Source organism: Panthera uncia (assembly GCF_023721935.1).
Source record: "Panthera uncia isolate 11264 chromosome A3 unlocalized genomic scaffold, Puncia_PCG_1.0 HiC_scaffold_12, whole genome shotgun sequence".
NCBI classification, from domain to species: domain Eukaryota; kingdom Metazoa; phylum Chordata; class Mammalia; order Carnivora; family Felidae; genus Panthera; species Panthera uncia.
The window spans coordinates 33,694,205-33,722,116 of NW_026057579.1; the positions used below are offsets into that span (position 1 = coordinate 33,694,205).

The window sequence follows — 27,912 nt, forward strand, 5'->3', positions numbered from 1 at the left end:
CGTCCTGTCTTTTTTAGGAAGAGGTGCCGTAATGATCTGGGATTTATAGGTTGTGTTTATTGTTAAGTTTTTATTTATTCTGAGAGAGCGAGCGAGAGAGTGAGTGTGTGCGTGCACACGAGCAGAGGAGGAGCAGAGAGAGAGAGGGAGAGAGAGAATTCCAAGCAGGCTCCACACTGTCAGCATAGAGTCTGATGTGGGGCTCGATTTCATGAACCATGAGATCATGACCTGAGCTGAAATCAAGAGTCAGACACTCAACTGACTGAGCCACCCAGGTGCCCCTCTAGTATGTGTTTAAATGCAGGAGCCAAATATGATTGCTGGAATTCCTCTCTAGAAAAACTCTAGGCTCCTACAAGGAGAATATATAGGGACATATAAAGTGTTCTGAAGAAAAATTTTTAAGGAGCCAAAACAAAACTTGGAAATTTGAAAGAATTCAACATGAATATTCTCTATTTCAGTTTCCATGATAGAGTCAAAAATTGGAGTAATAATTTCTGGAATTAAGAGATTTGACTTATTTCTGATACTATTGTATATTTCTCTGGGGAGCTTGGGAATTTCAAACTACATAGCAGTGCCTTCGTAAAACAATGGTTTTAGAGAAAAATATTCAAAGGAGGCACTTCATTAATGCCATTTTTGTGCTTGGAAGTGATCACGAACGTTTTCTTTCCACCCGCTTCCCCCCTTTTTTTTCCTTAGGGAGGATGGACCGCTCTCATGTGGGCATGTTACAAAGGCCGCACCGAAGTGGTCGACTTGCTGCTTTCTCATGGCGCCAATCCGAGCGTCACTGGTTTGGTGAGCATTAGCAAAAACGTCACTGTGACACAAGTGGGAAGTTCTCTTAGGGAACACTTAAGACTGATTACATTTTAGACTTCATATTCGATGGAAATGATCTAGATCTTACTAAAGATAATAATGCAGGATGTGATTGCAAAGCACAGTGAGAATTTTTTTCTCAAGCTAAGCTTGTCTCTCAGTTCTTATCAACAAAAAGGCAACTCTTAGAGCTTAAATGTTAATTTAGGATTTCAAAATCCTTAAGTCATCTTACCTGTTTTCTGTGGGTATGCATTCTTAATCTAAACTTATTTAAAGGAAAGGGGTGTTTATATATGTGTGTGTATGTGTGTGTGTGTGCGTCTATCATACCATTTTTCTGTACATTTCTTTAAATGGTAATACATGCATCACTACTCTGCTTGAGACTGGGTCTCAGACTGCAGATTGAGAAATTGTCTATATTTTGTACTCTACATGCATGTCACATCATGTACACTTTAACTATCTTGTGATTTTGTCAATTATACCTGAATAAAGCTGAAAAAAAGAGAAACTTATTCAAGTTAATGGAAGGATTATATAAGAATAGTTTCACATTTCTCTTACTAGTCTTGCCTGTTGGCTAGAAATCACATTAAATGTATTAATCTGTAAAAATAAATATGTTCATAATATGTATGTATTTAAAGTTGGGCGCATTTTATTTGATGATTATGTTTTATGACTGTTTTTTAAGTAGAGAAGGATCTGTAACTTGATTTTTTTAAATTATTACTTTGTATCACTCCCTTTGTTATTTACTTTTCTTAGCAAATGTGTGTTGTAAATATCCACCTAAAAGATTTTTCTTTCCCCCCCTCCCCTGCCCGCTCCCTCCTCATCTTTTTTTTCTGTGTACTTACATCCCCACCTACCTGTCTCCCAGCAGTACAGTGTTTACCCCATTATTTGGGCAGCAGGGAGAGGCCATGCGGATATAGTGCATCTTTTACTGCAAAATGGCGCTAAAGTCAACTGCTCTGATAAGGTAGGTCAGCAAGACCTTTCCAGGTTCCAGTCCGCGTTATGTCCACGCAGCATGTCTGAGTATAGGTTTCTTTATATGATCGCATGAGGTTGCGCTGATGAATCTTCTCATTGTGTTTATGAATGTGTTTTATATAGTTAGGTATGTCACAGGCAGATCCCTTGTGACTACCACCTTGAGTGTCCCTCCGTTGATTTTTTTACATCACATTCATCATTCTCTGGAAAATACATAGGGACGATTCCTTGTTTCCATTATTTGAAATTTTCTGTTGTGACTTCAGTTCTGTCTGCTTCCGTGTTGTTGCCAGAGTGGTTTTTCTAAAAGTCCGGTTTAGTTTTCTCTCTTGTCATGCTTAAAATGCTGAAGACACCGATCCCTGGTGTGATGTGGGAAGATAGGCCTTGTCCTCTCTCTGCCTTCTGAGCCCTATAGCTGCCTTGCCTGCACGTGGCCAAAGGATGTGGGTGCCTCAGTTCATGTGTTCTTGGTCCTTCCACGCCTTTGCATGTGCCCTTTGAGCGTGGGGAGCCCTCTCCTCCTGTGCTTTACTTTCTGTTCATCCTTCACATCTGCTCATTTGCCATCCACTTCAGAAAGCTTCCCAGAATTTTGTTCTGTTCATTTTTTAAATCCTTAATAGTCATCACAAACATTTAACAAGTATTTATTTAATTAGAACTTGATACATTGTGGCTAACTGTATTCTTTTCAAATTAATAACAGTTCAGTGAAATACAGGAAAATAGTATTAATCAGACATTTTTGATAATTGGAATACATTTTCAGCATAAATTTAAGTCAGATAGTATTGCTTAACCTGAGGGGAATGTCAGAAATTGTCCTTTTCTTAATCTGGATGGTACTTGTTTGGGTGCACACGTATGTAAAAAAAAAATCGTCAAGTAGTACAATTTAAGATTGATGTATTTTATACACTTTATGCAGGTTGTGCTCATTTTTTAAAAAGTATTATCTAAAATTATAGCTTAACAAGGACCGTAAAGAGACTATGGCAAATACTTATAATATGGCACTTAAAAATCTTGTATTTGGGGTGTGCCTGGGTGGCTCATTCGGTTAAGCATCCAACTTCGGCTTGGGGCGTGATCTCATGGTTTGTGGGTTCGAGCCCTGTGTTGGGCTCTGTACTGACAGCTCAGAGCCTGGAGCCTGCTTTGGATTCTGTGCCTCTCCTCTCTCTGCCCCTTACCCCGCTTGTGTGCTTATTTATTTTTGAGAGACAGAACATGAGGGGCGGGGTGGGCAGAGAGAGAGAGGGAGACAGAATCGGAAGCAGGCTCCAGGCTCTGAGCTGTTGGCACAGAGCCTGACATGGGGCTCAAACCCACAAACTGCGAGATCATGACCTGAGCCGAAGTTGGACACTCAACCGATTGAGCCACCCAGGCGCCCCTACTGATGTTTTCTGATTGACACTTTAATGTGATGGTGAAAGCTTTAATTTCTCCTTCTGACCTATTGAAAAATGCTTTATGGGACCTGGCATTCAAAGCCCCTCCAAAATCAGGTATTATGCTACTAGTCTGTCAGTCTAACATTTTGAAAAAAATGTTTAGTACCTACTGTGTGCAGTGCCCTATATATGTACTAAACACAGAAAATATAAAAACAAAGTTCCTCAGTCATATTTGCTACATTTCAAGTGCTCAATAGCCATACGAGACTAGTGGCTACTGTATTGGCCCGTGCAGAATTATAGAGCATTTCCATCAGCACAGAAAGTTTTGGACAGAGCTGTTATAGAAAGCAGGCATTTATTACATGTTTATTTTAATCTCTGGTCTCATGTAGTGAAAGATCACTGTGGATATTCATGTGTCTCTTGATTGGCAGGCTCCCCAAAGATACAGCATTGTTTTTATGCATAATATATATTCTCTGATGTCTTTTGAATCACGTTCCAGCAGAAGGTGCTTCTAATAAGTGCAGTTTCCATGCTAGAATTTATTTTATCAAGTTCAGAGGCTGATTTGGGATTGGTGGCTTAGAGCACGGACTGAAGCCAAGCTTGTTTGGGTCCTGCGTCTTACTGTACCTCTTAGTAGCTTTGTGACTTTAAGCCAAAACTCCTCTGGGCCTCAGAAGTACTTAGAATTGTTTGTCATTTGGTTGTTACTATTTTTGCCTGTAGTCATACTGTTGAACTTTAAATTGTATTTCACAAGATACAGGAAGCACTGAAAGCTTGTTGAAAATTAGAGGCTGTATGACATTATGGTGGAAAAATTGTCACTAATTATGAAAGTTAAAGTTGGGTAAAAGAAATTTCATACAGTGGTTAATCATCTCTTCAGGAGAGAGAAAGTGGGAAAAATAAGATTTATCTAGGATTAAAATTATAATTTCTATAAACAGTAATTTAAGAATACTCAAAGTATGATTTGTATCAAAATTCATGTTGAGAATTTGTCTCTTTTACTACAGATCTGATAATAATTTTAAATTTATTATTATTATTATTTTAGTATGGAACTACTCCTCTGGTTTGGGCTGCACGGAAGGGTCATTTAGAATGTGTAAAACATTTATTGGCCATGGGAGCTGATGTTGATCAAGAAGGAGCTGTAAGTATCTTTTCTGTTTAGTCCCTCGTGTGTGTTTTTAGTTTGAAGGGAGAGAATATTTTTTCTAAGTATATGCCTAGAAAATTTTCCCTACAGTTCTTAAATAATATGTAGACAAACAAGCATTTTTTTCTATTATCCTGACAAATGTATTGTAGATATGATATGTTATAAATATATGCCCTTAAGGAACCATTGCTAATGCATGTAAATTTTGGGAGGCCAAAACTCTAAAGAACATCTTTCAGTAATCTTACTCTTGATTGAATTCATATTGAAATACTCTTTAAGTCAAATAGTTTGAAATACTATTAATTGTGGAAAAAAGTTATGTTCTGTTAAAACACCTTTTCCTTAAAAATCTAAAATAATATTGTAAGTTTTTGGATAATTTTGAGCTGTGGCTTGTTTTTCTTCTCCAGTAGATTTAAAAATGTCAGAAATTGGTGGTCAAAACCTGGAACGCCTAAAAGCTGGTTCAGTACATTATTCCGACTAGCAGGGATTAATTCCCTATTGAGCACCTGCTGTGCGTGCAGCCCTGTGCCAAATGTGCTGGAGATACTGGAGAGGCCTGACAAATTTCTTTTCCCTTGAAATTTTGAGACTATAGTTAAAGGAAATTATATTTATGCGTAAGAAATGATCAATACAGACTATTATCTGCAAAATGAAGTATTATGTGAGATGGATCATGGAGTACTCTGAGGAGACATATCACCAAATCTCTGGCTGCAGTGTAACAAAAGTGAACTCTGTATCACACTTGACTTCTTGATGTGATATCAGCCGGTTGCTCCTATCTTCCAGATTGGCAGAAGCTACTACTTGCTGATCTTTTTAGTGCTGTGTCAGGAAAGAGTGGGATTCTTACATGAAATTCATACCTTTCACTCTCCTTTTTTCTGCACAGTTTATCAAGTGGAAGAGTGGCTATTTCTATGATTTTTGACTTAAAGAATTTTTTTTTTTTAAATATTTTTTTTTAACGTTTATTTATTTTTGAGACAGAGAGAGACAGAGCATGAATGGGGGAGGGTCAGAGAAAGGGAGACACAGATTCCGAAACAGGCTCCAGGCTCTGAGCTGTGAGCACAGAGCCCGACGTGGGGCTCAAACTCACAGACCGTGAGATCATGACCTGAGCCGAAGTCGGCCGCTTAACCAACTGAGCCACCCAGGCGCCCCTTGACTTAAAGAATTTGAAAAGGCTATTCTATTTTAATATGTGAAAGAACTATGACTTAGTTTTAGGGCTGGTCTAATAACTGAAATATTTCTATAAGGAAATTACATGACGTCTCAATATAGATCAATGTCTCAAGAAACAATTTTAATACTTTTGGTAACGGGTCAGTTTCTTCTATCAGGTGATTTATTGTTATAAACTATACGTGCAGCTTTTAAAAGAACCACTAACAATAAGACCATTTTTGAAAAATGTGGTTTCTAGGTCACTGTGAAAGGAGAATGTATTACACTTTATTGAAATATCCTGTAGCTATCAGTTCATTGTTTTCAATGAATTTCACTTCAGTTTTTCGTATAGGTTTTATTATAAACAATTCTTTGTTTGAAGCCCAATTAACCTTATTTTGGATTATTTAATTTAGAATGTGCTTAATTTTGAATCATCCCATCTCATCTCATTATATAGTGAGAGGGTCTGTTCATTGTCAGCAAATCCAATGTCAGATTATCATTTGAAGAATTGAATGTCATAACAGTCCTCTTGACTCAAGAGAATTAATGTATCTTCAAAAACAGAAAATATGCTTCCTGACCAATTTTGGTATGTGATTGGTTATTTATATTGGCATTTTATTATCAGAAATAACTGTTAATGATAGACTATCTTTTTGAAAATACCAGTTTTATGATTATTGCATAAGTTATGTTTTCTAGAATGTACTGATTTCTTGGGCTTGTTTTTATTTTGTTGTAGAATTCAATGACTGCACTGATCGTGGCAGTAAAAGGAGGCTACACTCAGTCAGTGAAGGAAATTTTGAAAAGAAACCCAAATGTAAATTTAACAGATAAGGATGGAAATACAGCTTTGATGATTGCATCAAAGGAGGGTCATACGGAGATTGTACAGGATCTGCTCGATGCTGGAACATACGTGAACATACCTGATCGGGTAGGTTACCTGTTTCAGATTGGTCGTCCAGTGGTAACGTGATGGAAGATTACCTTCGCTTCTCCCACCTTTCAGGGTTCTTCATGTATGTCATGCATTTGTTTTAAGATAAATTTTATTTCTGCCTTTAGAACTGAGAAGTTAACAACTATTCAATCTTTGTGGAAGGTGTTCTTTTTGATCTTTGTCAAATAATATCGTTACTGAAAATATCACATGCGCGGTAACTGTCCTTGATGTACATTACTGTCGTGTTGTTCGTGGCTGGCGTTACTCACGTCCCCAAGTGTTCGGGTACCACCTTTACACTTAAAATTTTCAAAATTGTACTCTTGCTCTACCCTCTTCTCAGAACTCTTCACTTGTATATCCAACTCTGCTTGAACTCTGCTTGAATGTCTGCTGGGCTTTTAAGACTTACGGCAAAGCAGATGGCTTGTTTGGTTCATCCCAAGCCTGCTTTTCCTCCTGCCTCCAGCTCAGGAAAATGGTGTCCCCACTCACCCTGTTGTTAAAGCCCCAAGTTCTCCACAGTAGCCTTGGCTTCTCTTCCTCACCTGCCACATCTGATTCTTCCGCGAGTCCCCTTGGTTCTACCTCCAGAGCGCATCCTGTACGTGTCAGCTTCCTTTCATTTTCCCTAGTACCTCCCGAGTCTCAGCCACCGTCTTCCCTTGTTACAGCAACAGCACCTTAACCGGGTTCTCTTTTGTCTCTAATGTATTCTCCGTGCTGTGCTCAGTGACCTCTAAAGCAACAAATCTCGTGTACTCCTTTATTTAAAGCCATCCACGGCTTCTCTTGCACTTAGGATAAATGTTACTTCTTTGGTTTGTGAACACCGTAAGACATTGTCCTTGCCTGACTCTCTGCCCTCGTTTCGCAACACTTTAACCCTGTTTTAATAGGTTGCAGGCATATTAACGTTCTTCCCTTTCTTGAACACGCGATCTTGTTGTTGCTCTGGGACCTCTGCACCAGCTATGCTCTGTTGGGAATGCTGATCATCATGATCACTGTGTAGCTGCCTCCTCCTTGTCATTCCGACCTCAGCTTAACTATGAGTTCCTCAGAAAGATCTTCTCCAGTGACCCAATCCAAAGTAGCTGTCCAGTCACTTTCTATCATATCACTGTTATTTTAATTTATTTGCATGGCATTTGTCTGATTGTTTGTTTGTTTGTGTGTATTGTCTGTTGTCTGTTTGTCTCCTCTAGCCTGCCAGTTCTTCTAGAGCTGGGACCTTGTTTGTCTTGTTTCCCAGTACCTAGAACAGTACATGGCACACAGTAAGCAATGAAATATTTACAACGTTTTATTAATTTACTAGTCTGGAATTCTCAACTAAAGTTGGTTTGCCTTGGGTTTGTTTCTGCTTTTAATGTTGTAAAGATCCTACTACACAGGGCGCTAAGGTTGGTAATCCTCAAGGACCTGCATCTTGATTTATCGCCCATCGAGGCCCACTAAGGATTGAGATGAGCCACAGCCCATAGACTCACCCAACTCAAATCCCTGCAACTGATACGTAATTTAGAGTAAAAAAAAAAAAAATTCTGCCCATTGCCAAAATAGCCATTTTACATTTGAAGTAGTAGAAGGATATAATTAATACTGATCATTGCTTGGTGAATAGAATTTCAGGGCAGAGAGATGTCTTTATGAGGTAATGAACTTCATCTAAGCCTCATCATGGGGAATGAGTCAGTCTTAGGCACTGTTAGCCTGTAATGCCAGATTGCCTAGAATGTAGATACTGGTCTGGGAACCGGCCTCTCCCTTAATTAAATGTGGTCGGTTATAGACCCACTGATGGCCCTCGCCCTACAAATCCCTTTTTTACAACCCATGACTTTTGTCACATAGAATTACTCCAACAATTTTGTATTATGTCATTTCTAAGTGTTCATTCAGTTCGTTGACAGCTATGATGTCATTTTATTTAATTTACACTTAGAAAGGGAGGTCTTCTTCAAAGAGAATGGCTTATCGTTCTGGGTGACTTGTCTTTCTCAACTTTTGTCCTGGAATTTCAGAGTCCTCATTTTGAGGTATAACCTTCTCTTGCTCTCAGGGCCCTTAATGTTAGGTGTTAATATTAGTTAACTAAAATGTTTCTCTTGAGTTACTCTTTTATCCAAGAAATTTTCAGAGCAATATCTGTTAGTATACGATGAACCTTAACTTCAAAGCAGTGTTTATTTGTTCTTGTCAGTTTGCCTTTTTTTTTTGTCTTTTCAGAGTGGAGATACCGTGTTGATTGGTGCTGTCAGAGGTGGTCATGTAGAAATCGTTCGAGCACTTCTCCAGAAATATGCTGATATAGACATTAGAGGACAGGTGTGTGTGTGTGTGTGTGTGTGTGTGTGTGTGTGTGTTTGCTGCTACCTCTGAGCATAATCAGTTGTACGTGTCGACTGATCCTAATGTCATTCTTCTAATTTTTCTATGAGGATAAACATCTAGACCCTACGATATTTAATGGATGCCTATATTAAGTTTCACTGCCATTCTTACAGAATTTCTCCATTAACGTCATATTAGATGACATTAGAGCATGTTAGAAGCTCATATTTTTCAAACACGCCTCTTTTATTAATGTGTAAATATATTCAATCCTGAAATTAGTACTTTACGAGACAGTTGCTGGTACTTTGAATGCATGTAATTTATTTATTCTGTTTAGTACTTTCCCTCTGTTCTGCCTTTTCCCTCCATATGTTCTTCTTGCTGTTTCGTCTTCTCCTTCCCTGTTCTGTTTGCCTTTCCTAGAACCACTTGATAGTGCCTCTGGACTTTGCTTAAGCCATAGCTCACAGAGCTACAAATTACAAATTACTAATGCTAGGTAAAAGCTCCCCTAAAGTTGTGAATTTGTCCAATATTTTAAGAGATTTAGGTTAAAAAAATCTGTACTTAACCCATTTTGTTGTTGGACAGTCTACACTTCTGCTCAGTTTTTCCTTGTATCCAAATCCATTAAAAACATGTTTATTTACTTATTTTGAGAGGGAGGGAGGGAGAGAGAGAGAGAGAGAGAGAGAGAGAGGATCCCAAGCAGGCTCCACACTGTCAACACAGAGCCTGACTTGGAGCTTGATCTCTCGAACCGTGAGATCATGATCTGAGCTGAAATCAAGAGTCTGACGCTTAACCAACTGAGCCACCTGGGTGCCCCCAAATCCATTAAAATTTTTTTTTTAACATTTATTTTTGAGAGACAGAGCATGAGTGGGGGAGAGGCAGAGAGAGAGAGGGAAACACAGAATCCGAGCCAGGCTCCAGGCTCTGAGCTGTCAGCACAGAGCCCAATGTGGGGCTTGAACCCACAAACTGTGAGATCATGACCTGAGCCGAAGTCAGACCCTTAACTGAGCCACCCAAGCGCCCCTCCATTTTTAAATCAAACTAATAAATATTATGCCAAATGCTGTGAGGGACTTAACATGGAATCCTTGGCTGTAAGAAACACCGTATTTTAGGGAGGTTTTACTTTGTTTTGTTTATGTTTTTGTGTTTTGCATAAACATATAAAGTGATGCCTTTTGATAGAAGATGGTACATGATTGATTGCTTAATGAAAGGTTCAAGTGTAAGAGTCTTGAGTTGGGGAAAGAGGGCATTAAGGCTTTTGAGAGCAGGTAGAATTTGAGTCAGATTTGAAAGATGGGTTGGATTTAGATAGGTAGAGAAAAGGAAGACTGGTATTTCAGGCAAGGACAGTGGAATAATAGGATGAGAAAATTCAAGAAAATGAGCAAGTGAAAGACTGCTTCTTAGCTGCTGAACAGATAAGGGTTGATATTCTTTCCTGTTTGTTGGTAAGATCTATTCGTGCTTTCTGGCAGAAATGTTAAAAATGATGTTTTATGTTTACAAGTAGCAGTTTCCCAATATTGTATCTTATATGAAGTGATGATTTTTTTCTATTTTGCAGGACAACAAAACTGCTTTATATTGGGCTGTAGAGAAAGGAAATGCGACGATGGTGAGAGATATCTTACAGTGCAATCCTGACACTGAAATATGCACAAAGGTATTAAGACCCAGTGCAGAATGTCGGTGCTGCTGATTTTTTTCAGTCATTGGTGTTTGATGTTAGAATTATGCTGATTTTACTGGCAATAGTCTATATCAAATTAGGCAGTAATTTTGTATCCTTTCGGAAGTTGTGTATTCACAGGAAAATACAGTGTGTAATTCGTTACTTTTTAATTAAACACTTTCAGAAAATACAATATCAGCTATTCACAAATTGCAGACAGGTCATTTCCTCAATCCTTTTATGCTCTTGTTTGGAATGCAGATCATATTTCCTTTTAAAAGACCAAGGTGGGTGGTTCTTGGTTCCCCAAACCAGTTGCTTTAGTCTATTTTACTTAAATCATGTGAACAATATAAAACTTGATAAGACTTTAGTGACTGTATTTGGTTTTATGTGTAATAGTTTTCCATGGGGAAATATATCTGGAATTCTGGATTGAGGTGGCAGGCCTTCCTAGTGAATAAACACACTTTGGAGTTACTACCCTTACACTTCTATTTTATCTGCTGCGGATTGGGACCAGCCTCTTTCTGTCCTGATGATGGTAACATCAGTGCCCTAGGACAGAAAGTTTCCTGGGTTACCTTTTGATTTATGGGTGGCTCCTAGATAATCTTTTTTTATTTATTTATTTTTTTGGACCTATGTGACAACCACTGTGACCTATGTGGGTTCTGACCAAGCTTCTGTCTTTCCTAATTCAACGCTGAGCTGTGTATGGTCTCTTCTTATTTCCCTTAACTTGATTTTGAAAAAAATCATGAACTTTTTTGAGGTTTTCCAGATGCATGCTGTTTGTATCAAATTGTTATCCCTGTTACACACGGGTCCTTAGGTGCATAGAGATCTGAAGTGACGCTGGTAAAGATTTCTGGAAAATCTAGACACTGGCAGGCTTGGACACTGGCTGAGCTGTGGGTCAGTTGGGAAGATGGTGAGAACGGGACGTAGTCTCTGGCGGTGCTGCCCGGATGTCAGTGGTGGAGCCTGGGGTACGGCCACATCAGCGAGGGGCGGGGCATTGTCGCCAGAAATGGCTGACGAGTCGCTGGGCCATATTCCCATTCTCGGCTGAGTGACACCAGATGATTTCGATACAAATGATTGGTGGTGAAAGGCAGTTTTCTTACTAGTTTCTATGGCTGTGTTTTTTTGAGGGCATTGGCGATATGGTCTGGTACCACAGTCAGACAGTTGAATTCTTACATGTGCATTTACATGACTTTAAACACGTAGGAGTAACGCTGTTAATCTGGCCAAACTTCTTATCTGTGCCTGCAGGATGGTGAAACACCGCTTATAAAGGCCACCAAGATGAGAAATATCGAGGTAGTGGAGCTGTTGCTAGATAAAGGAGCTAAAGTATCGGCCGTGGATAAGGTAAGACATGTGCGCAGAGAACGCTCTTTGGAAGGCTGTTGCTAGCCTGACCTAAATAGTTGCTGGACTTAGAGGGGGGCTGGTTTCATTTTGCGGAGGGAGAGGTTACTTGCTAGGGACATCTCTTTGGGGTTTTGGTGCCGTGATCTCTTCTTGGCTGTTCTGATAGCGTGCTGCGGAGTGGGCAGACCTAATGTGCTGTTAAAGAGGCCGCTTCAGGTTTTCCTTCCGTTGCTCACGCCGGTGCTGGTGAGCCGCGTCGACCACCATCCGAGGAGGATGTCATCCGATGTAGAGCCTGCTTGCAGATAAACAGGAGGAAAGAATTTAAGGGGCTGGAGAAAATAGGCTCAGAGCAGGCTGGCATTTGTGTCCACTAACAGGAGGTAACAGGTGCTACTGCGTCCTCACCATAATTCTTTTAGAGAAATGTTCATGGTTTTTTAAAGTTTATTTATTTATTTTGAGAGAGTGAGAGGCAGAGAGAGAGGGAGAGAGAGAATGCCAAGCAGGCTCCACGCTGTCAGCACAGAGCCCGATGCGGGGCTCAATTCCACAAACCGTGAGATCATGACCTGAGCCGAAATCAAGAGTCAGACACTTAACTGACTAAGCCATCCAGGCGCCCCCATAGTTTGTTTCTTTTTAATCTTTACTTATTTTTGAGAGAGAGAGAGAGAGAGAGAGAGAGGGAGAGACAGAGTGCGAGTAGGGAAGGAACAGAGAAAGAGGGAGACAGAGGATCCAAAGCAGGCTGCAGGCTCTGAGCTGTCAGTGCCGCGCCCGATGCGGAGCTTGAACTCATGAACCGCAAGTTCATGACCTGAGCTGAAGTCGGATGCTTCACCGACTGAGCCCCCCAGGTGCCCCCGTAGTAAATTTAACTTGAAATTGCTTAATACTTTATATAGAATTAATCCCCAGTTTGAGTTTGTTTTCATTTTAAATGGAGTTCTTTTCTGCTTTCAACTGATTTCCTCCCATAAAACGAGTGAATTGATTTCTGTACAAAGTAAGAGATATTATAAATTTTTTCCATCTAAATGTATGATATGATTTGGGCTCTCCTAATCCATAATAGACTGAAGTTTATCTTCCTATTATTTATGAGACAATTAAACAAAAAAAAAACCCCACAGAATCAATATGTATTAGTATTTTATCAAGAAAACACCACTGTTTAAGGAAAAACATAACAAAAAATCTTCTCACCCATCATTACCACATTTATATAATGTCATATAAAAGGAAGGAAACTTTAATATTGAAAATTAGGAATGACAGAAAGTCAAAGAAGAGATTTTGAAACTGAATATATTTAGGTTTATAGAAAACTTCCTGTATTGGCTGTTTTTCTCATTCTGCTGTTACTTGTTTCTGGCTCTGATTCCCTAATTTACAATAAGGAACCCACTGGATTAAGTGCCCTTTAAGATTCCACATGGCCTCATTAATTCTGTAACATGCCGTTTATAAATATTCGTTGCATACTCATTAATAGATTTCCTGAAGTTCTTGGTCTCGACATCCCTGTGTGTGTGCCCTGCCTCGAGTCAGCACACACTTGTGACAGGCACACGTGATACTTGGGGCGGTTGTTCACTCATTCAGCACACACTTACTGAGGATGGGTAAGGTGGTGTTGTGCTAGAATTTGGAATACAAACCTGTAAAAGTCTTGATCCTGGCTCTTCGTAGAGGATTTCATAAAGATACACTAAGAATGAAGACTAATGCTATTTCCACCTAGCCTATCAGAGAGCTCAGTGTTTCTTCTGCACATTGGCTGCGGGTGTTAATATCTTCCCTGTCTTCCCTGAATTTTCAGAAACCTTGTGTCTGGCAGAAGTGACACAAATGATATTTCTACCTTCTCACAGATTCGGGGATAAGAAATGGGGTTCAGGTGGGGAAATAAAATGATGAAATCTGATGCAGATGTGTTTGGTTTGAGGGCTGATAAGACATTCAGGAGGCCATGACCAGTAGGCATTGGGAAGTATGGGACTAGAATTTGGGCAAGAAATCAAGACTAGTGGTCAGAATTTGGCAGTTAGTTACCAAGAGATAAGAATTGCATGGGTGTGACTAAGGTCATCAATGGGAAGAAAGATCAAAGCTGAGGTCAAAACTTTACTTACGGAGCGTGTCACATCCTACTTAGTTTTATAGTTTGGATATTTATCTGATTTTTCCTGTTACGTTGTCAGCTGTTTAAGGTCAGGGACTATTTTGTCTTCCAACCCCCCAGGTGCCCAGCTGGTGCCTTATTTACATGGAGTGAGTTCAGAACATAGTTATTGTGCCATGTGTTTAGGATGTAGAAAGAGAATCTAGAAATGGAAGAAGGAGACCAAAAGCAGAAGATGAAAGTCAAAATCAAGACAAGGTGGTGCCATAGAAGCTATAGGAAGAATACTGCAGGTCATTTTCATTTGGTGTTTCTAGAGAGATCAGGGTTGACGAGAACTGAGAATGTCATTTGTTAACTGGATCAACGTCTTTAAGAGATGGTGTTTGTGAAGTAAAAAGTGGGAGAACACATCACAGACCTAAGGTTTTTGTTTTGTTTTGTTTGTTTTTACACGTTTTCATGAGTGTTGGATGTGAATACTCATGTGATTAGAGATTCTACTACGGGAAGAAGGTAGGTTGATGGGCGGATGTAGGGAGGAGAGCAGGAGAGGTAGCACTGGCCGGAGAAGGGCGCACAGAGTGTGGCAGGGCTCCAAGGGAGAGAACTGCAGGACAGAGTTGAGGGCTTAACATGACGGAGGCTGGTTGGCAAAGGGCATGGGAGCAGGTGAGATCACTCGTGTTAGATGGGGTATCAGTATAGGCCGTGAAGCTTTCTAGACAAATGCAGGAGAAAATTGTGCGATAGGGTAGAAACTAGTTGAGGAAAGTGAAGGACGTTGTGGACAAATAGATGTTCGGATGTTCGGATGGCAGCGGATCGGCGAAGAGAGCCTGTTGCTTCTCTCTCAGTGGGTGGGGGGGGGGGGGGAGAATGACTTCGTTCTCCAGGACTGTGGGAGAAAGAATAGCCAAGAAGAGCTAGGTAGGGAGCTAGAGAAAGAAAGTACAGAGAAGGGAGATAAAAATTCAGATTTATTCACTCTGTCTGAAAAACAGGAGAAGTTCAGATGTTTCATTATTTTACAAAACATGAAAATTGTTACTCTGTATGTGTTACATGTAAAATACATGAAAGTTCAAGCTTCCTGCCTATTTTACAGAAAGGAGACACGCCTTTGCATATTGCTATCCGTGGGAGGAGTCGCAAACTGGCAGAGCTTCTTTTAAGAAATCCCAAAGACGGAAGGTTACTTTATAGGCCCAACAAAGCAGGCGAGACTCCCTACAACATTGACTGTAGCCATCAAAAAAGTATTTTAACTCAGATATTCGGAGCCAGTAAGTATTGGGTTTTGTTCCTGACTGAGCTTTGAAAAAATGAATGTTACATGAAAGTTAAGGGGCCCATAGCAGTTTGGCATTTACCACTTCACTGGAGATTGTGAAAGTTGAGGAAGCTGTTATTTTGCTGTGGAAAAATACTCCTTCCTGCCTAAAGCCCTTCTGCATTGTCCTGCAGTGTCTACATCGAGTACATCCAGAGTCAGCAGTCAACGTTTAAGACCACTGAAAGTCTAGCCTGCTTTTCTAAAAATCTCCCTGTTCCCCTAGGCGCACTTCGTGTTTTTACCAAAACATGCCCTGTTTTCCGTGCAGCCTGACCGCTTAGACTTCCCCGTGTTTGCTCGTGTTCTGCCTGCCACAGGTCTGTCCTCTCCATTCCCAGGAACGTCCCTTACCTGTCAGTCTTCTTTCTCCAAGGCTCCTGTCATTTGTCCCCTTCTCAGTGACGTTTTAACTGATCTGCCTCACCAGGCAAAGTTTTTCCTAGTTTGAATACTTAAGCATTTTTATGTTTCCTTTTTTAATACTTATTATACCTGGCCTTTTTTTTATTAGAATTTTCTCCCTTCAGATTCCAAGTTCTTCAGGATAGGAACTATCTCTTCTTATCTTTATGTCCTCTGTAACATCTAGCATAATGCTTTGAATATTGTACTAAAATAGTTTTTGATTGAAAAGAATGTACATGCACATATAATCATTCATATGTGGTGTTTTGAAATATGGAACAATTTTCTACTAGAATTAAGAGAAACAAGCGGGAGATAGTAGAATCCCACCACCTTGTAGTTGAGCTTCTTACTTAGATACTATTTTTACGTATGATTCTATTGTATTATTGAGTTCTTGTATTTTAAAATACTTTTAAAAAAATATTTTTATTTTGAGAGAGAGAGAGAGAGAGAGAGAGACAGAACACAAACGGTGAGGGGCAGAGAGAGAGACAGAGAATCTGAAGCAGGCTCCAGGGTCTGAGCTGTCAGCACAGAGCCCAACGCGGGGCTTGAGCCCACGGACCGTGAGATCATGACATGAGTGAAGTCAGACGCTTAACTGACTAAGCCACCCAGGCGCCCCTAAAATATTGTTTTCTAATTCTAATAATGCACACACATTAAATTTCCAGAATAAAGATACAAATATAGTAGAAAGTATAAATTTCCCTTTGTCCCCTATCTCTTAATTCATAACTGTTTGAATAACTTAACAGGATTTTCTGTACATTTCTAAAAATGTTTTATGCTACATATACAGCCTTAAAAAGTAATAATTGGGTCATACCATATTATAAAAGTTTTAAATAATTAACTATATTTAAAAGCTAATGTATATATATTAAAAGCTACAGTAAACATCTTTGTACACATATCCATTAACTTTTATTTTTAGGATTATTTTCTTAGAATAAATGCCCAGAAGTAGAATTGGCAAGTCAGCGGAGGCTCACAGTGTTGGTAGACTTTTCATATGGTTCTAACAACTTCTTCTGCCTCAGGCCATGTCGTGCAGTTCCCCATAAGCTTGCGAATGCTAGATATCTCCAGCCTCCTTAATCTCTGCTAATCAGATCAATAAGAGAAAAAAAAATCTCCTGTAATTTGCATTATAAAATTATTAGTGAGATTGAGATCTTTTCTTATGTTCATAGGCCATTCGTAGTTTTGCCATTTTCCTCTTTGTATCTTTTGCCTACTTTCCTCTTGAGTTTTTTTGTTTTTTTGTTTTTTTTTTGTTTTGTTTTTTTATTTTTGGGACAGAGAGAGACAGAGCATGAACGGGGGAGGGGCAGAGAGAGAGGGAGACACAGAATCGGAAACAGGCTCCAGGCTCCGAGCCATCAGCCCAGAGCCTGACTCGGGGCTCGAACTCACGGACCGCGAGATCGTGACCTGGCTGAAGTCGGACGCTTAACCGACTGCGCCACCCAGGCGCCCCTCCTCTTGAGTTTTTGATAGTTTCTAAAAATTGGTTTTAAGTGTCTTTGTATGATATAGATATTGACCCTGGGTCCATCCTCTATGTTGCACCCCTCTCCCAGCTTCTTCCTCGTTTATAGTGATGGGGTTTTTATTCCTCATCTAACAGTTACGCAGTTTTGTAGTGTATTTGTCAGTCTTTTCCTGCAGTTCTGGCCTTAGTATTATATTGAGAAAGGCCTTTTCCATGCACCGATTTAAAACATTTTTACCCTATGTTTTCTTCTAGCATTTTTATGGTTTTACCTTTTGCATTTAATATTTTAATATTTTAAAAACTTACTTTTATGAGGTATGGGATGTGTAGAGTTTTCATTTTATTTTTTAAAAAATAGATGGCTCATGCACTGTTGGTTTGAATGCAAACTGGCGCAGCCGCTCTGGAAAACAGTGTGGAGGTTCTTCAAAAAATTAAAAATAGATCTACCCTACGACCCAGCAATAGCACTGCTAGGAATTTACCCAAGGGATACAGGAGTGCTGATGCAGAGGGGCACTTGTACCCCAATGTTTATAGCAGCACTTTCAACAATAGCCAAATTATGGAAAGAGCCTAAATGTCCATCAACTGACGAATGGATACAGAAGATGTGGTTTATGTATACAATGGAATACTACTTGGCAACGAGAAAGAATGAAATCCTGCCTTTTGCAGCAACGTGGATGGAACTAGAGGGTATTATGCTGAGTGAAATAAGTCAGGCAGAGAAAGACAGATCCCATATGTTTTCACTCATGTGGAACTTGAGAAACTTAAGACCATGGGGGAAGGAAGGGGGAAAAAGTTACAAACAGAGAGGGAGGGAGGCAAACCATAAGAGACTCTTAAATACTGAGAACAAACTGAGGGTGGGTGGGGGGTGGGGGAGAGGGGAAAGTGGGTGATGGGCGTGGAGGAGGGCACTTGTTGGGATGAGCGCTGGGTGTTGTATGGAAGCCAATTTGACAATAAATTATATAAAAAAGTAAAAATAAATAAAAAATAGATGGTTCACCTCTCCCAGCATCACTTGCTAATTCCTCCCTTGTCCACTGGTTTGAAATGCCACTTAGCTCTACAGTGCTCTAATTGTTATAGCTTTGTCGTGTATTTTTTATTCTCCAGAAACAACTACTCTTTCTCTGGTAGTCTTTTAATATTTTTTCTTAGCTGTACTTACGTGTTCTGACTTTTCAATTTTTCAAAAATTTCTGTGGGATTTTGATTGGAATTGTCTCAAAGTGATAAATTAATTTGGTGAGAATTGCTGTCTTGAAGTCATCGAACCTTTCTGCCTGGAGCCATACGATGTCTCTCTTTCTCGGATTACTGTATTCTTCAGTGACTTTTAATAGCTTCTTTCTATAGGTATTGCACATATTAAATTTCTTCCTATGTGCTAGTTTGTGTTTTAATCATTTTATTGATTCTAAAATGTACATTGTTCCCCATTTTAACATCTCTGAAATTGAAATGTGTCTTACAATTGATGGATGAGAGAGCATTGTGTCATAATTTGGCAACACGTTTTTCTTTCTTAGTTGTACATGATAATGATGCATCTTTTTTTTCAATATATGAAATTTATTGTCAAATTGGTTTCCATACAACACCCAGTGCTCATCCCAAAAGGTGCCCTCCTCAATACCCATCACCCACCCTCTCCTCCCTCCCACCCCCCATCAACCCTCAGATGATGCATCTTACAGTAAGCAGGTAGGTATCTTAAGTTCAATGAAATATGGTATTTAAGATTTAATACCTTTGAACCTATTTTTACGCAGGCCTAACCATTTAATAAGGCTTTTTTCCTAATGAAATCAATAATCGATAAATGAGACTTGATGTTCCTTTCTAGTGGTAGTGTCTGTTTTTAATGTAAGGAAATGGTGTGTTTATAATTACAGGACACTTGTCTCCTACTGAGACCGACGGTGACATGCTCGGTTACGACTTGTATAGCAGTGCCCTGGCAGACATTCTCAGTGAGCCTACCATGCAGCCGCCCATCTGTGTGGGGCTGTATGCACAGTGGGGAAGTGGCAAATCCTTCTTACTCAAGAAACTAGAAGGTAAAGGGCATGTTTGTACAAAGTCTGTATGTATAGTGAGGTTTCCTTTGGTGTTTTTTCTGAAGTAAAGACAAAATAGATTTTTATGTATGGGTATGTGTGTCGCACAGTTTACTACACTGAACGTTTTATTGCCCTCCAGTTGATCCTGCACACGATCATTTGATTTCTCTTCCTAAAACAAAATCCGGTTGTGTTATGATACGCTTAAGACCCCTTGGTAGCGGATTTTCTGCATATGCTATTTATTATTATTTTTATTTTTATTATTATTAAGTAAGCTCCATGCCCCACTTGGGGCTTGAACTCACGACCCCGAGATCAAGAGTTGCCTGTTTCCCCCACTGAGCCAGCCAGGCAGGCGTCCCTGCACGTGGTATTTGTAATCGTCCTATTCAGTGCCCCTCTTAAACTTGTCAGTTAGCATGGCACACCCACCAGCACTGACTCTCGTGGGTCCCCGTGCTGTGGGCACAGTCACAAGGGCTGTTGCTCTTGCAAGAACAGCCTAGACACTTTTCCTGGGTTGTTCCCTCTGTTAGGAGCTTCATAGACAACCGCCCCCACCCCAGCCTTTTGATTGGCAAAATCTTACTCATTCCTCAAGGGTAGGTTTCAGTATTGCCTATAAATTTTTTACCAGGTTTTGTGGAAGGAGTGACTTGTTTAGGGCTCATTTGGGCTCCGCACACACCTTGAAGAGCAGTGATTCTTAAATGTGATTGGAGGGAGAAGGGGTGAGGAGGAGAGAGGAAGGGTCATGATGTGTAGTTTGAAGACACATAGCAAAGTAATGTTTTTCAGTTTTGGGCGTGGAAACAATACCTTGTTGCTTATGTAATACAAACCACAAAAAATAAATATCAACAGAATCTTGACAAATGGGAATATATGAAAGGATGTGTGCACCCTCAGTGTGCAGCAGGAGAGCAGGTGAGACCAGGGTGGGTGTGCCCCTAGGGAAGGAGGCTTGGAGGCTTATCTGAGGAGAACTTTGGCTAAAATGGTTAAGTAGCAGCACTCTATATAGGGGTTTAGTAAGTGCCCGATATATGTCTATACTGAAAACGTGAACATTTCAAATTCAGTTTGAAATTGTATTTCTTAAAAAACTTGGAGGGAAAGAAAAAAACTACACCTGAAGCTAATATCACACTGCATGTTGACTAACTGGATTTAAATAAAAACCTGGAGGAAAAAAAAGTTGCGTTTCTTAAACAAAACAGGACTGAGGCTTTCTTATTTCTCTTTCAGATGAAATGAAGACTTTTGCCGGACAACAGATTGAACCTCTTTTTCAGTTTTCCTGGCTTATAGTATTTCTGACTTTGCTGCTCTGTGGAGGGCTTGGTTTACTGTTTGCTTTTACAGTTGACCTGAATCTTGGAATAGCAATATCATTGAGCTTCTTGGCTCTCTTATATATATTTTTTAGTAAGTTTTTGCTTTTTGTTTTTTTTCCAAAAATAGAGACAATGTCAAGACTCATTGTTTTATTTAAAAGAGTATCTATATCTCTTAAATATATCTATATTTATAAAATATAAAATATTATCTGTAGTTCTTAAATATTATCCATATCCCTCCCCTAAGTGATTTTCATAATTAAGTGAGAAAAGGGATCTTTTTGCTATTTTAGAAGTTGGCCTAGAGGAACATTGTCCACCACCTGGCTGGAGTGGCTGTAAACGCTGGTGGAGTGCTTGTCAGTATTGAAGCAGAACTGTAATTTGTTATACTCGCTTTTTAATACGTTAATGAATTACTGTATTTAAGTCTTTTTTGAGAGTAAGTCTTCATAGCCATCACTGGCATGCTCTCGGGCATTTTGATCATGACTATGATCTTTATTTTATCTGAAAACAAAGTAAATAGAACGTAGTCCTGTTCTTGGGGGATATCATCAGTTGTAAAAGAGGAAACAGATTCCCTGTCAGAGGAGCTGGTGGTGTAAAAAAATGATAAACCCCAAGTCACGTACGTACATTTGAGTCTGAACTGAGTGATATGTTTCTGTTTAAGGCATTATCTTTCTGATTGTGTTTCGTATGTCATATTTGAGTTAGTTTACTTTTCCGTTTTCCACGTACCTTCTCTATGTCGGTTGTTCGGTCGAGGACTCCTTCGAGGAGGCTAGGAGATAGCCTGGCACCGGGGACAGTCGTGTACGCCTACCTCCCGTTGCTTGATATTTGACAGTTTGAGAAAAGAGGCTGCTTGGGTAACGGCTGTCAACTAATTTTTTAATCGTTTACTCTTTAGTTGTCATTTACTTTGGTGGCCGGAGGGAAGGAGAGAGTTGGAATTGGGCCTGGGTCCTCAGCACCAGACTGGCGAGACACATCGGCTACTTGCAGCTGCTCCTCAAGTTGATGTTTGTGAACCCGCCTGAGCTGCCGGAGCAAACCACCAGAGCCTTGCCTGTCAGGTGAGTTGGCCCCGTGATGAAGGCAGCTTTGGATAAGATGAAGCAAAAATGAAGTTTTTGAGCAAAAATGCCTCATTTCTCGGCGTACGTTCCAAAAAACATTGGTTTCGTGAATTTTTTATGTGAGAAACAAAACAACACGTCCTGGTTGAGTGGGTTTGAGGGACACTTCATGTTGTACCTTCCTCTTGTACATAAAAGGATCGGAGACCTTTTATCCTAAAAAAAGCTGGTTAACTTTGATTTCGCAAATTTTATCAGAGCATAAACCTTTCCCCTACCCCCCCCCCCCCCCCCCCCCCACCGTTTATGACCCCTTTTCCATCCTTTGGGGACACTTTGAAGAGAGTGCAGGACCCAGGATGGGTCCTGGCATCCCCTTGCTTTAGCACGTAACCTTGGCAACCCAGCATGCTCTCTGAGCAGCTCTTTTCTCGCCTGTGGAAATATATTGACTTGCTTGTCTGAAGTTATTACTATCAAATAGGAAATGCATGAGAAAACAGTTCAGAAATGGTGGAAAACACGTATGTCAAGAATAAAGGAAAAGTGGAAGGCTCCAGGGGAACGTCAAGTGAAAAACAAAGTACAGAATTGAAAGCCAAAGGAATCCAATAGGAATTGGCAGAATATTTAAATGTATATGAAATGATTAAGAATTTTAAAATTATTTTAAGATAAAATGTGTAATCTAAGAGGAAAATAATTAGGCCAACCCAGATGAAACATTAAAGCTATGAATATAAGAGACAAAAATAAAGACAAAAACTTATGTGTAATTAGCATATATGATCAGGTGTTAGGAGAAGGATTTATAGATGAAAAGGTAAAATTAAAAAGTTAAGAAAACATACAGAGTAGAATGAAATAATTGGGGGAAACATTTTTACAGAAAATATATTTTAAATTAATGAGATGGTATTTTTTTTTTAAAGTCTGAACAATTAAAATAGCATAAAACAAGGTCGCACAGTATGGTACAGTGGGGTCTTAGATTGTATTTGAAAGCACTGCGTATCTACTGTGTTGAGATGGACATTTAATTAGGGATGGCAGGGGAGAAAGGAACAGATACAGAAATCATATCCACCCAGAGGGTCAGGAGGCAGACAACTCAGTTATTTCAAAGAACAACTGTGAAAAGCATATTTTACAACTTATTTTTAAATCCCTGGTAAACGTTTAAGCTGTAAATAAAACATTCTAAAACTTGAGTTTCGAAATGGCATTTAATTCTTAACAACTGTAGGATTCTCTCCACTTTCTGATCTCTCTGTTGGCACTTAGCACACTTTGTTTGGGCAGCTCTTTTGGCTGCGTCCTTTTCAGTCAGCGTGCCCGAGACCTGTTGAGACAGACGTCTGATGCTTTGTTGGAACTCTGTCGCCTCTTGCTACCCTGCTGCTTTCAGTGAGAATTAACGTCCTATAACTCTGCTACATTTAGCTTTGGTTATTGCCTTTTCCTGGGACAAGTATGTAAGATGTTAGAAGTGGTCGATCCCTAATTACAAGTCCTTTTTCCTCCTCAGAACTTTATTTTATTAAAAAATTTTTTTGTAATGTTTATTTTTTATTTATTTTTGAGAGAGAAGAGAGAGAGAGAGGGAGAGAGAGACAGAGTGAGAACGGGGGAGGGGCAGAGAGAGAGGGAGACACAGAATCCGAAGCGGGCTCCAGGCTCCGAGCTGTCAGCACAGAGCCGGACGTGGGGCTCGAACTCATGAACCAGGAGGTCATGACCTGAGCCGAAGTCGGACGCTTAACCGACTGAGCCACCCAGGCGCCCCCCTCCTCAGAATTTTAAACACAGTATTTTAAAAGGGACATTAAGAAAATGTAGGGTAAGTGATAGAGAGATGATGTATGTGGAAATTATTTGTTTCTTTAGATACCTGAGTAACAGTTTATTCCCCTTTTCCCCCCAAGGTTTTTGTTTACAGATTACAACAGGCTGTCCAGTGTAGGCGGAGAAACATCGATGGCTGAAATGATCGCGACTCTGTCGGATGCTTGTGAGAGAGAGTTTGGCTTTTTGGCAACCAGGCTCTTTCGAGTATTCAAGACTGAAGATACACAGGGTAGGACGTCCCTCCTGCGTCTTTGTGTGTGTGTCGGGGTTGAGGATGGGATGAGCGTTCAGGGCATTTCCGTGAAAACATGAAGGGACATCAGAAATCCCTGTGCCATGACTGCAATGGTTAGGACTTTCTAGACACTCGGTGTGTAAATAATTGTTAAAACCGTCTGTTGTCTTACAGGCAAAAAGAAATGGAAAAAAACGTGTTGCCTCCCATCTTTTGTCATCTTCCTTTTTATCTTTGGCTGCATTATTGCTGGAATTACTCTCCTGGCTATCTTCAGAGTTGACCCAAAACATCTGACGGTGAATGCCGTCCTCATATCTATTGCGTCGATAGTGGGGTTGGCCCTCGTGCTGAACTGTCGCACGTGGTGGCAGGTGCTGGACTCTCTCCTGAATTCTCAAAGGAAACGCCTCCATAATGCCGCCTCCAAACTGCACAAGCTGAAAAGCGAAGGATTCATGAAGGTAAAGCACTCGTGGGTCGTCAGAAGGTAACTGTAGTGCGAGCGTGCTCCCCTAACCATGATGGTGGGGCTTTAGGGAGTGGGCTCTCTAAGGGTCACGGTGGTGCCTTGTTTTTAGTGTTATTGCTGATTTGCCCTTTGGAAGTGTACATTTAAAGTGGGAAAAATGAAAACAATACATTTTTATAAAATAGACCTTTATAAGATACTCCTAGGAGTTAGGAGATTGCTCTACAGGTCACCTGCCTAATAGTAACAAGTGTCCTGCCTGATGATACAGGCTCCCCAGAGCCCGGTAGAGGAAGCAGGCACCACTAAAACATAGAAAACAAAGGGGCGCCTGGGTGGCTCAGTCAGTTCAGTGTCTGACTTCAGCTTAGGTCACGATCTCATGGTTCGTGAGTTCAAGCCCCACACTGGGCTCTGTGCTGTCAGCGCAGAGCCTGCTTGGGATCCTCTGTCCCCTGCCTCTCTCTGCCCCTCCCTGGCTCATGTGCTTGCACGAATTCTCTCTCTTAAAAAGAAATTAAAAAAAAAATTCACGTATGTATGTATTTATTTATTTATTTTTGAGGGAGAATGTGTGCATGCACCAGTCGGGGAGGGGCAGAGAGAGAGGGAGACACAGAATCTGAAACAGGCTCCGGGCTCTGAGCTGTCGGCACAGAGCCCCACGCGGGGCTCGAACCCACAAACTGTGAGATCATGACCTGAGCCGAAGTCGGACGCTCAACCGACTGAGCCACCCAGGTTCCCTGATTAAAAAAAAATTCTTTTAATAAAAAAATTAAGTAAAATAGGACCATACTTTTAGAACCAAAAGGGACTTTGTACAATATCTGTAGCCCCTTCCTGTCATCAAGGTCGCTTGCTATCAGGAGCCAAGTGTAGTGTGAATCCTTTGAATTTGCATTCAGTTCCTAGCCTTCTGACTTTCAGAGCATGTGATCTCGGCAAGTAAGTCCCTCGACCCAGTTTGTCCTTTGAAAGTGGATGTGACCATGTCCCTCGTAAGAGTGAAATGCTCTAATTTATGTAGTCACTTGATGAATGGTGAGGCACTCGCTGCAGTTTCAGTGGAGCCACAACGGGCAGCGAGGACCTCGGATTTCTTTTCTTCCTGTCACCTGAGTTTCTCTCAGTGTCTTTAAGAAATGTGCTTCAATTTCTCATGCCTTCAGTGCTTCTATCCTTTCTTTCCTGCAGGTCCTTAAGTGTGAAGTGGAATTGATGGCCAGGATGGCGAAGACCATCGACAGCTTCACTCAGAACCAGACGAGGCTGGTGGTCATCATCGACGGACTAGATGCCTGTGAGCAGGACAAAGTGCTCCAGATGCTAGATACTGTATGTCGTGGTCATCTTGAGACTCCTGATTGTCACATACGTAGCAGCTGAATGACTTCGTGAATTTCTCAAATGGAATTGGAATAGTACTTTTTCTTTTGTAGAAACAGCCTTTTTTTTTAGTGTAGAAGCATAGCCAGTCAGTGTTTCGTCACAAACAGATTGAAACAATGTTGGCCTAATGGCTGTGTGAGACAATGAAGAGAGTAGCTGTAGAGTCCATGGTGTGACTCCAGTTGTGGTTAGACTCAGAGACAACAGTAGGGAGCCCGCAGAACTTGTAGTTTGTGTTCAAGTAGGGCACATCGGTGGCTCTGTGAGGTGCATGACTGTGGAAAGAGCCCAGTGTGGCCAGCACCTCATGTGTTTTCACAACTGTTTCTCTTGTGTGTTGATCTTTCCTTTTATGTAGACCATAAATATTTTAAAATAGGACAGGGTTAATTATTTTCTTTGAAGGTTTTATCACAGTCAGATGGTGAGAAATTGTCAGATGGGGAAAAATCACATTAAGACTTCAGTGAAATTTGTTTTCATATGGAATAATATTTTAATAAAAATTAGTATTTAAAAATATAGTCACCAAAGGATAGATGTGGAAGAGACTTTTTGTTACTTTGGATAGTATGAAATTTATGTCATAAATACACATGTCTTCTACCACAGGTCCGAGTTCTGTTTTCAAAAGGCCCATTCATTGCCATTTTTGCAAGTGATCCACATATTATTATAAAAGCAATTAACCAGAACCTGAATAGCGTGCTTCGTGACTCAAACATAAATGGACACGACTATATGCGCAATATAGTTCATTTACCCGTTTTCCTTAATAGTCGTGGACTGAGCAATGCAAGAAAATTTCTTGTAACTTCAACAACAAATGGGGACATTCCGTGCCCAGATACTGCAGGTAAAGATCAAGTTCCTCAGGTACTTCGGGTTTGAAGTAGTTACGTGGTTTTTGTGGTGACTCGCCTTTTACCTTGAAAAGTATTGTTAGTATTTCACTTCTCTTTGAATATCGCGTACAACAGAATTTTGGTACAAATGATGCTCTCTCGACAAATTCTTTAAGGGATACAGGAAGATGCTGACAGAAGAGTTTCACAAAACAGCCTTGGAGAGATGACTAAACTTGGTAGCAAGACAGCCCTCAATAGACGGGTAAGATGCCATTTGTTTTGAGCCAAATGTTTGTACTGCTGTTCAAATGGAACTAGGGTGACGCTGCTTCAATTATCTTCTGTAGACGGTGCATTCAGCTCAGCAGATACATTTGATTATTGAGTTTCCTTTCGGCTTCAGGTGTTTTTGAGGAAATGCCTGACCCTGGAGCCCATCACAGCTGTGCAGCGTGCAGCAGCCCCTGTCCTCTCCTAACCTGTCCCCAGCTGCCCTTCCGGACCTCCGGCCCGCGGAATCGGGATCTCTCAGTGAGATTTGAAAGCTCCCCAGATGACCTCCTCCAGGGTTTCGTTCCACGTCAGGCTGTGTCCGTCCCGGGTGCTTGTTGCCACCGTCGCTGTCCGGGAGGAAGCGCCCCGTGCTCCTCCTCTTGGCCTTCCTCCTTCCCAAGGGTCTGTGACGTGTGACCCTTTCTTTCCACCCACGTAGTGATTTTGTGTCCTGCGCGGCCACCTTGGGTTTCTCCTCGAACGCTCTTGTTTTCCCTGTCCTGCCCCATTTCTAGAACCCTCTTTTGTACAGATCGAGGGAGTATCACAGGAAGATGTCCGCTTGCAGTAACTTACAGCGATAGTGCCGCTGAAGGACGGCTGAGTTGGGCTGGCACCGGCACCGTTTTCTTTTTCTGAAGAGAAAAATCCAAATCCACAGTTTGGGACATTTTATAGAAAAAATGTGTCTTCAGTGGTATTTTGATGTTTTGATTTCATGTCTCTACCCTACACAAGTATGAATACAAAATTAGCATGAATGACAACTGATAGCACCAAATTAAGAGGAGGGTATAGTTTAGCATTTTGAATTTGTCTCCTGGGAGTCTGGCCATCCGGGCTCCGTGTGCTCGCATCCACCATTGCCTCGTTTCCTGACCTCAGAGGAGGGCTCGCTTCTGTTGTGCCCGTTCCTCCTCGGATTCGAAGGGATTCTCTACCCCACTCTGCCCACCTTGGTGCCTTTAATTCTTACGCAGA

General features: G+C 40.7%; 1 protein-coding gene across 10 annotated transcripts in view; it reads left to right on the forward strand.

The window, feature by feature from the left end:
• Window positions 1-27,912, forward strand: part of KIDINS220 (kinase D interacting substrate 220) — a 95,931-nt gene that overhangs the window by 19,160 nt on the left and 48,859 nt on the right. For 7 of the 10 annotated variants that reach the window (XM_049652576.1, XM_049652580.1, XM_049652583.1 and 4 more), the window contains 16 exons: window positions 712-810; window positions 1,724-1,825; window positions 4,315-4,413; window positions 6,359-6,556; window positions 8,798-8,896; window positions 10,494-10,592; window positions 11,883-11,981; window positions 15,221-15,398; window positions 19,268-19,432; window positions 20,687-20,866; window positions 21,695-21,860; window positions 23,789-23,940; window positions 24,121-24,410; window positions 25,616-25,756; window positions 26,423-26,666; window positions 26,832-26,920. In XM_049652576.1, the coding sequence (XP_049508533.1) occupies window positions 712-810; window positions 1,724-1,825; window positions 4,315-4,413; window positions 6,359-6,556; window positions 8,798-8,896; window positions 10,494-10,592; window positions 11,883-11,981; window positions 15,221-15,398; window positions 19,268-19,432; window positions 20,687-20,866; window positions 21,695-21,860; window positions 23,789-23,940; window positions 24,121-24,410; window positions 25,616-25,756; window positions 26,423-26,666; window positions 26,832-26,920 (2,400 nt within the window). The remainder of the gene's footprint in view (window positions 1-711; window positions 811-1,723; window positions 1,826-4,314; window positions 4,414-6,358; window positions 6,557-8,797; window positions 8,897-10,493; window positions 10,593-11,882; window positions 11,982-15,220; window positions 15,399-19,267; window positions 19,433-20,686; window positions 20,867-21,694; window positions 21,861-23,788; window positions 23,941-24,120; window positions 24,411-25,615; window positions 25,757-26,422; window positions 26,667-26,831; window positions 26,921-27,912) is intronic. The other 3 variants (XM_049652578.1, XM_049652581.1, XM_049652584.1) reach the window with 1 other exon arrangement.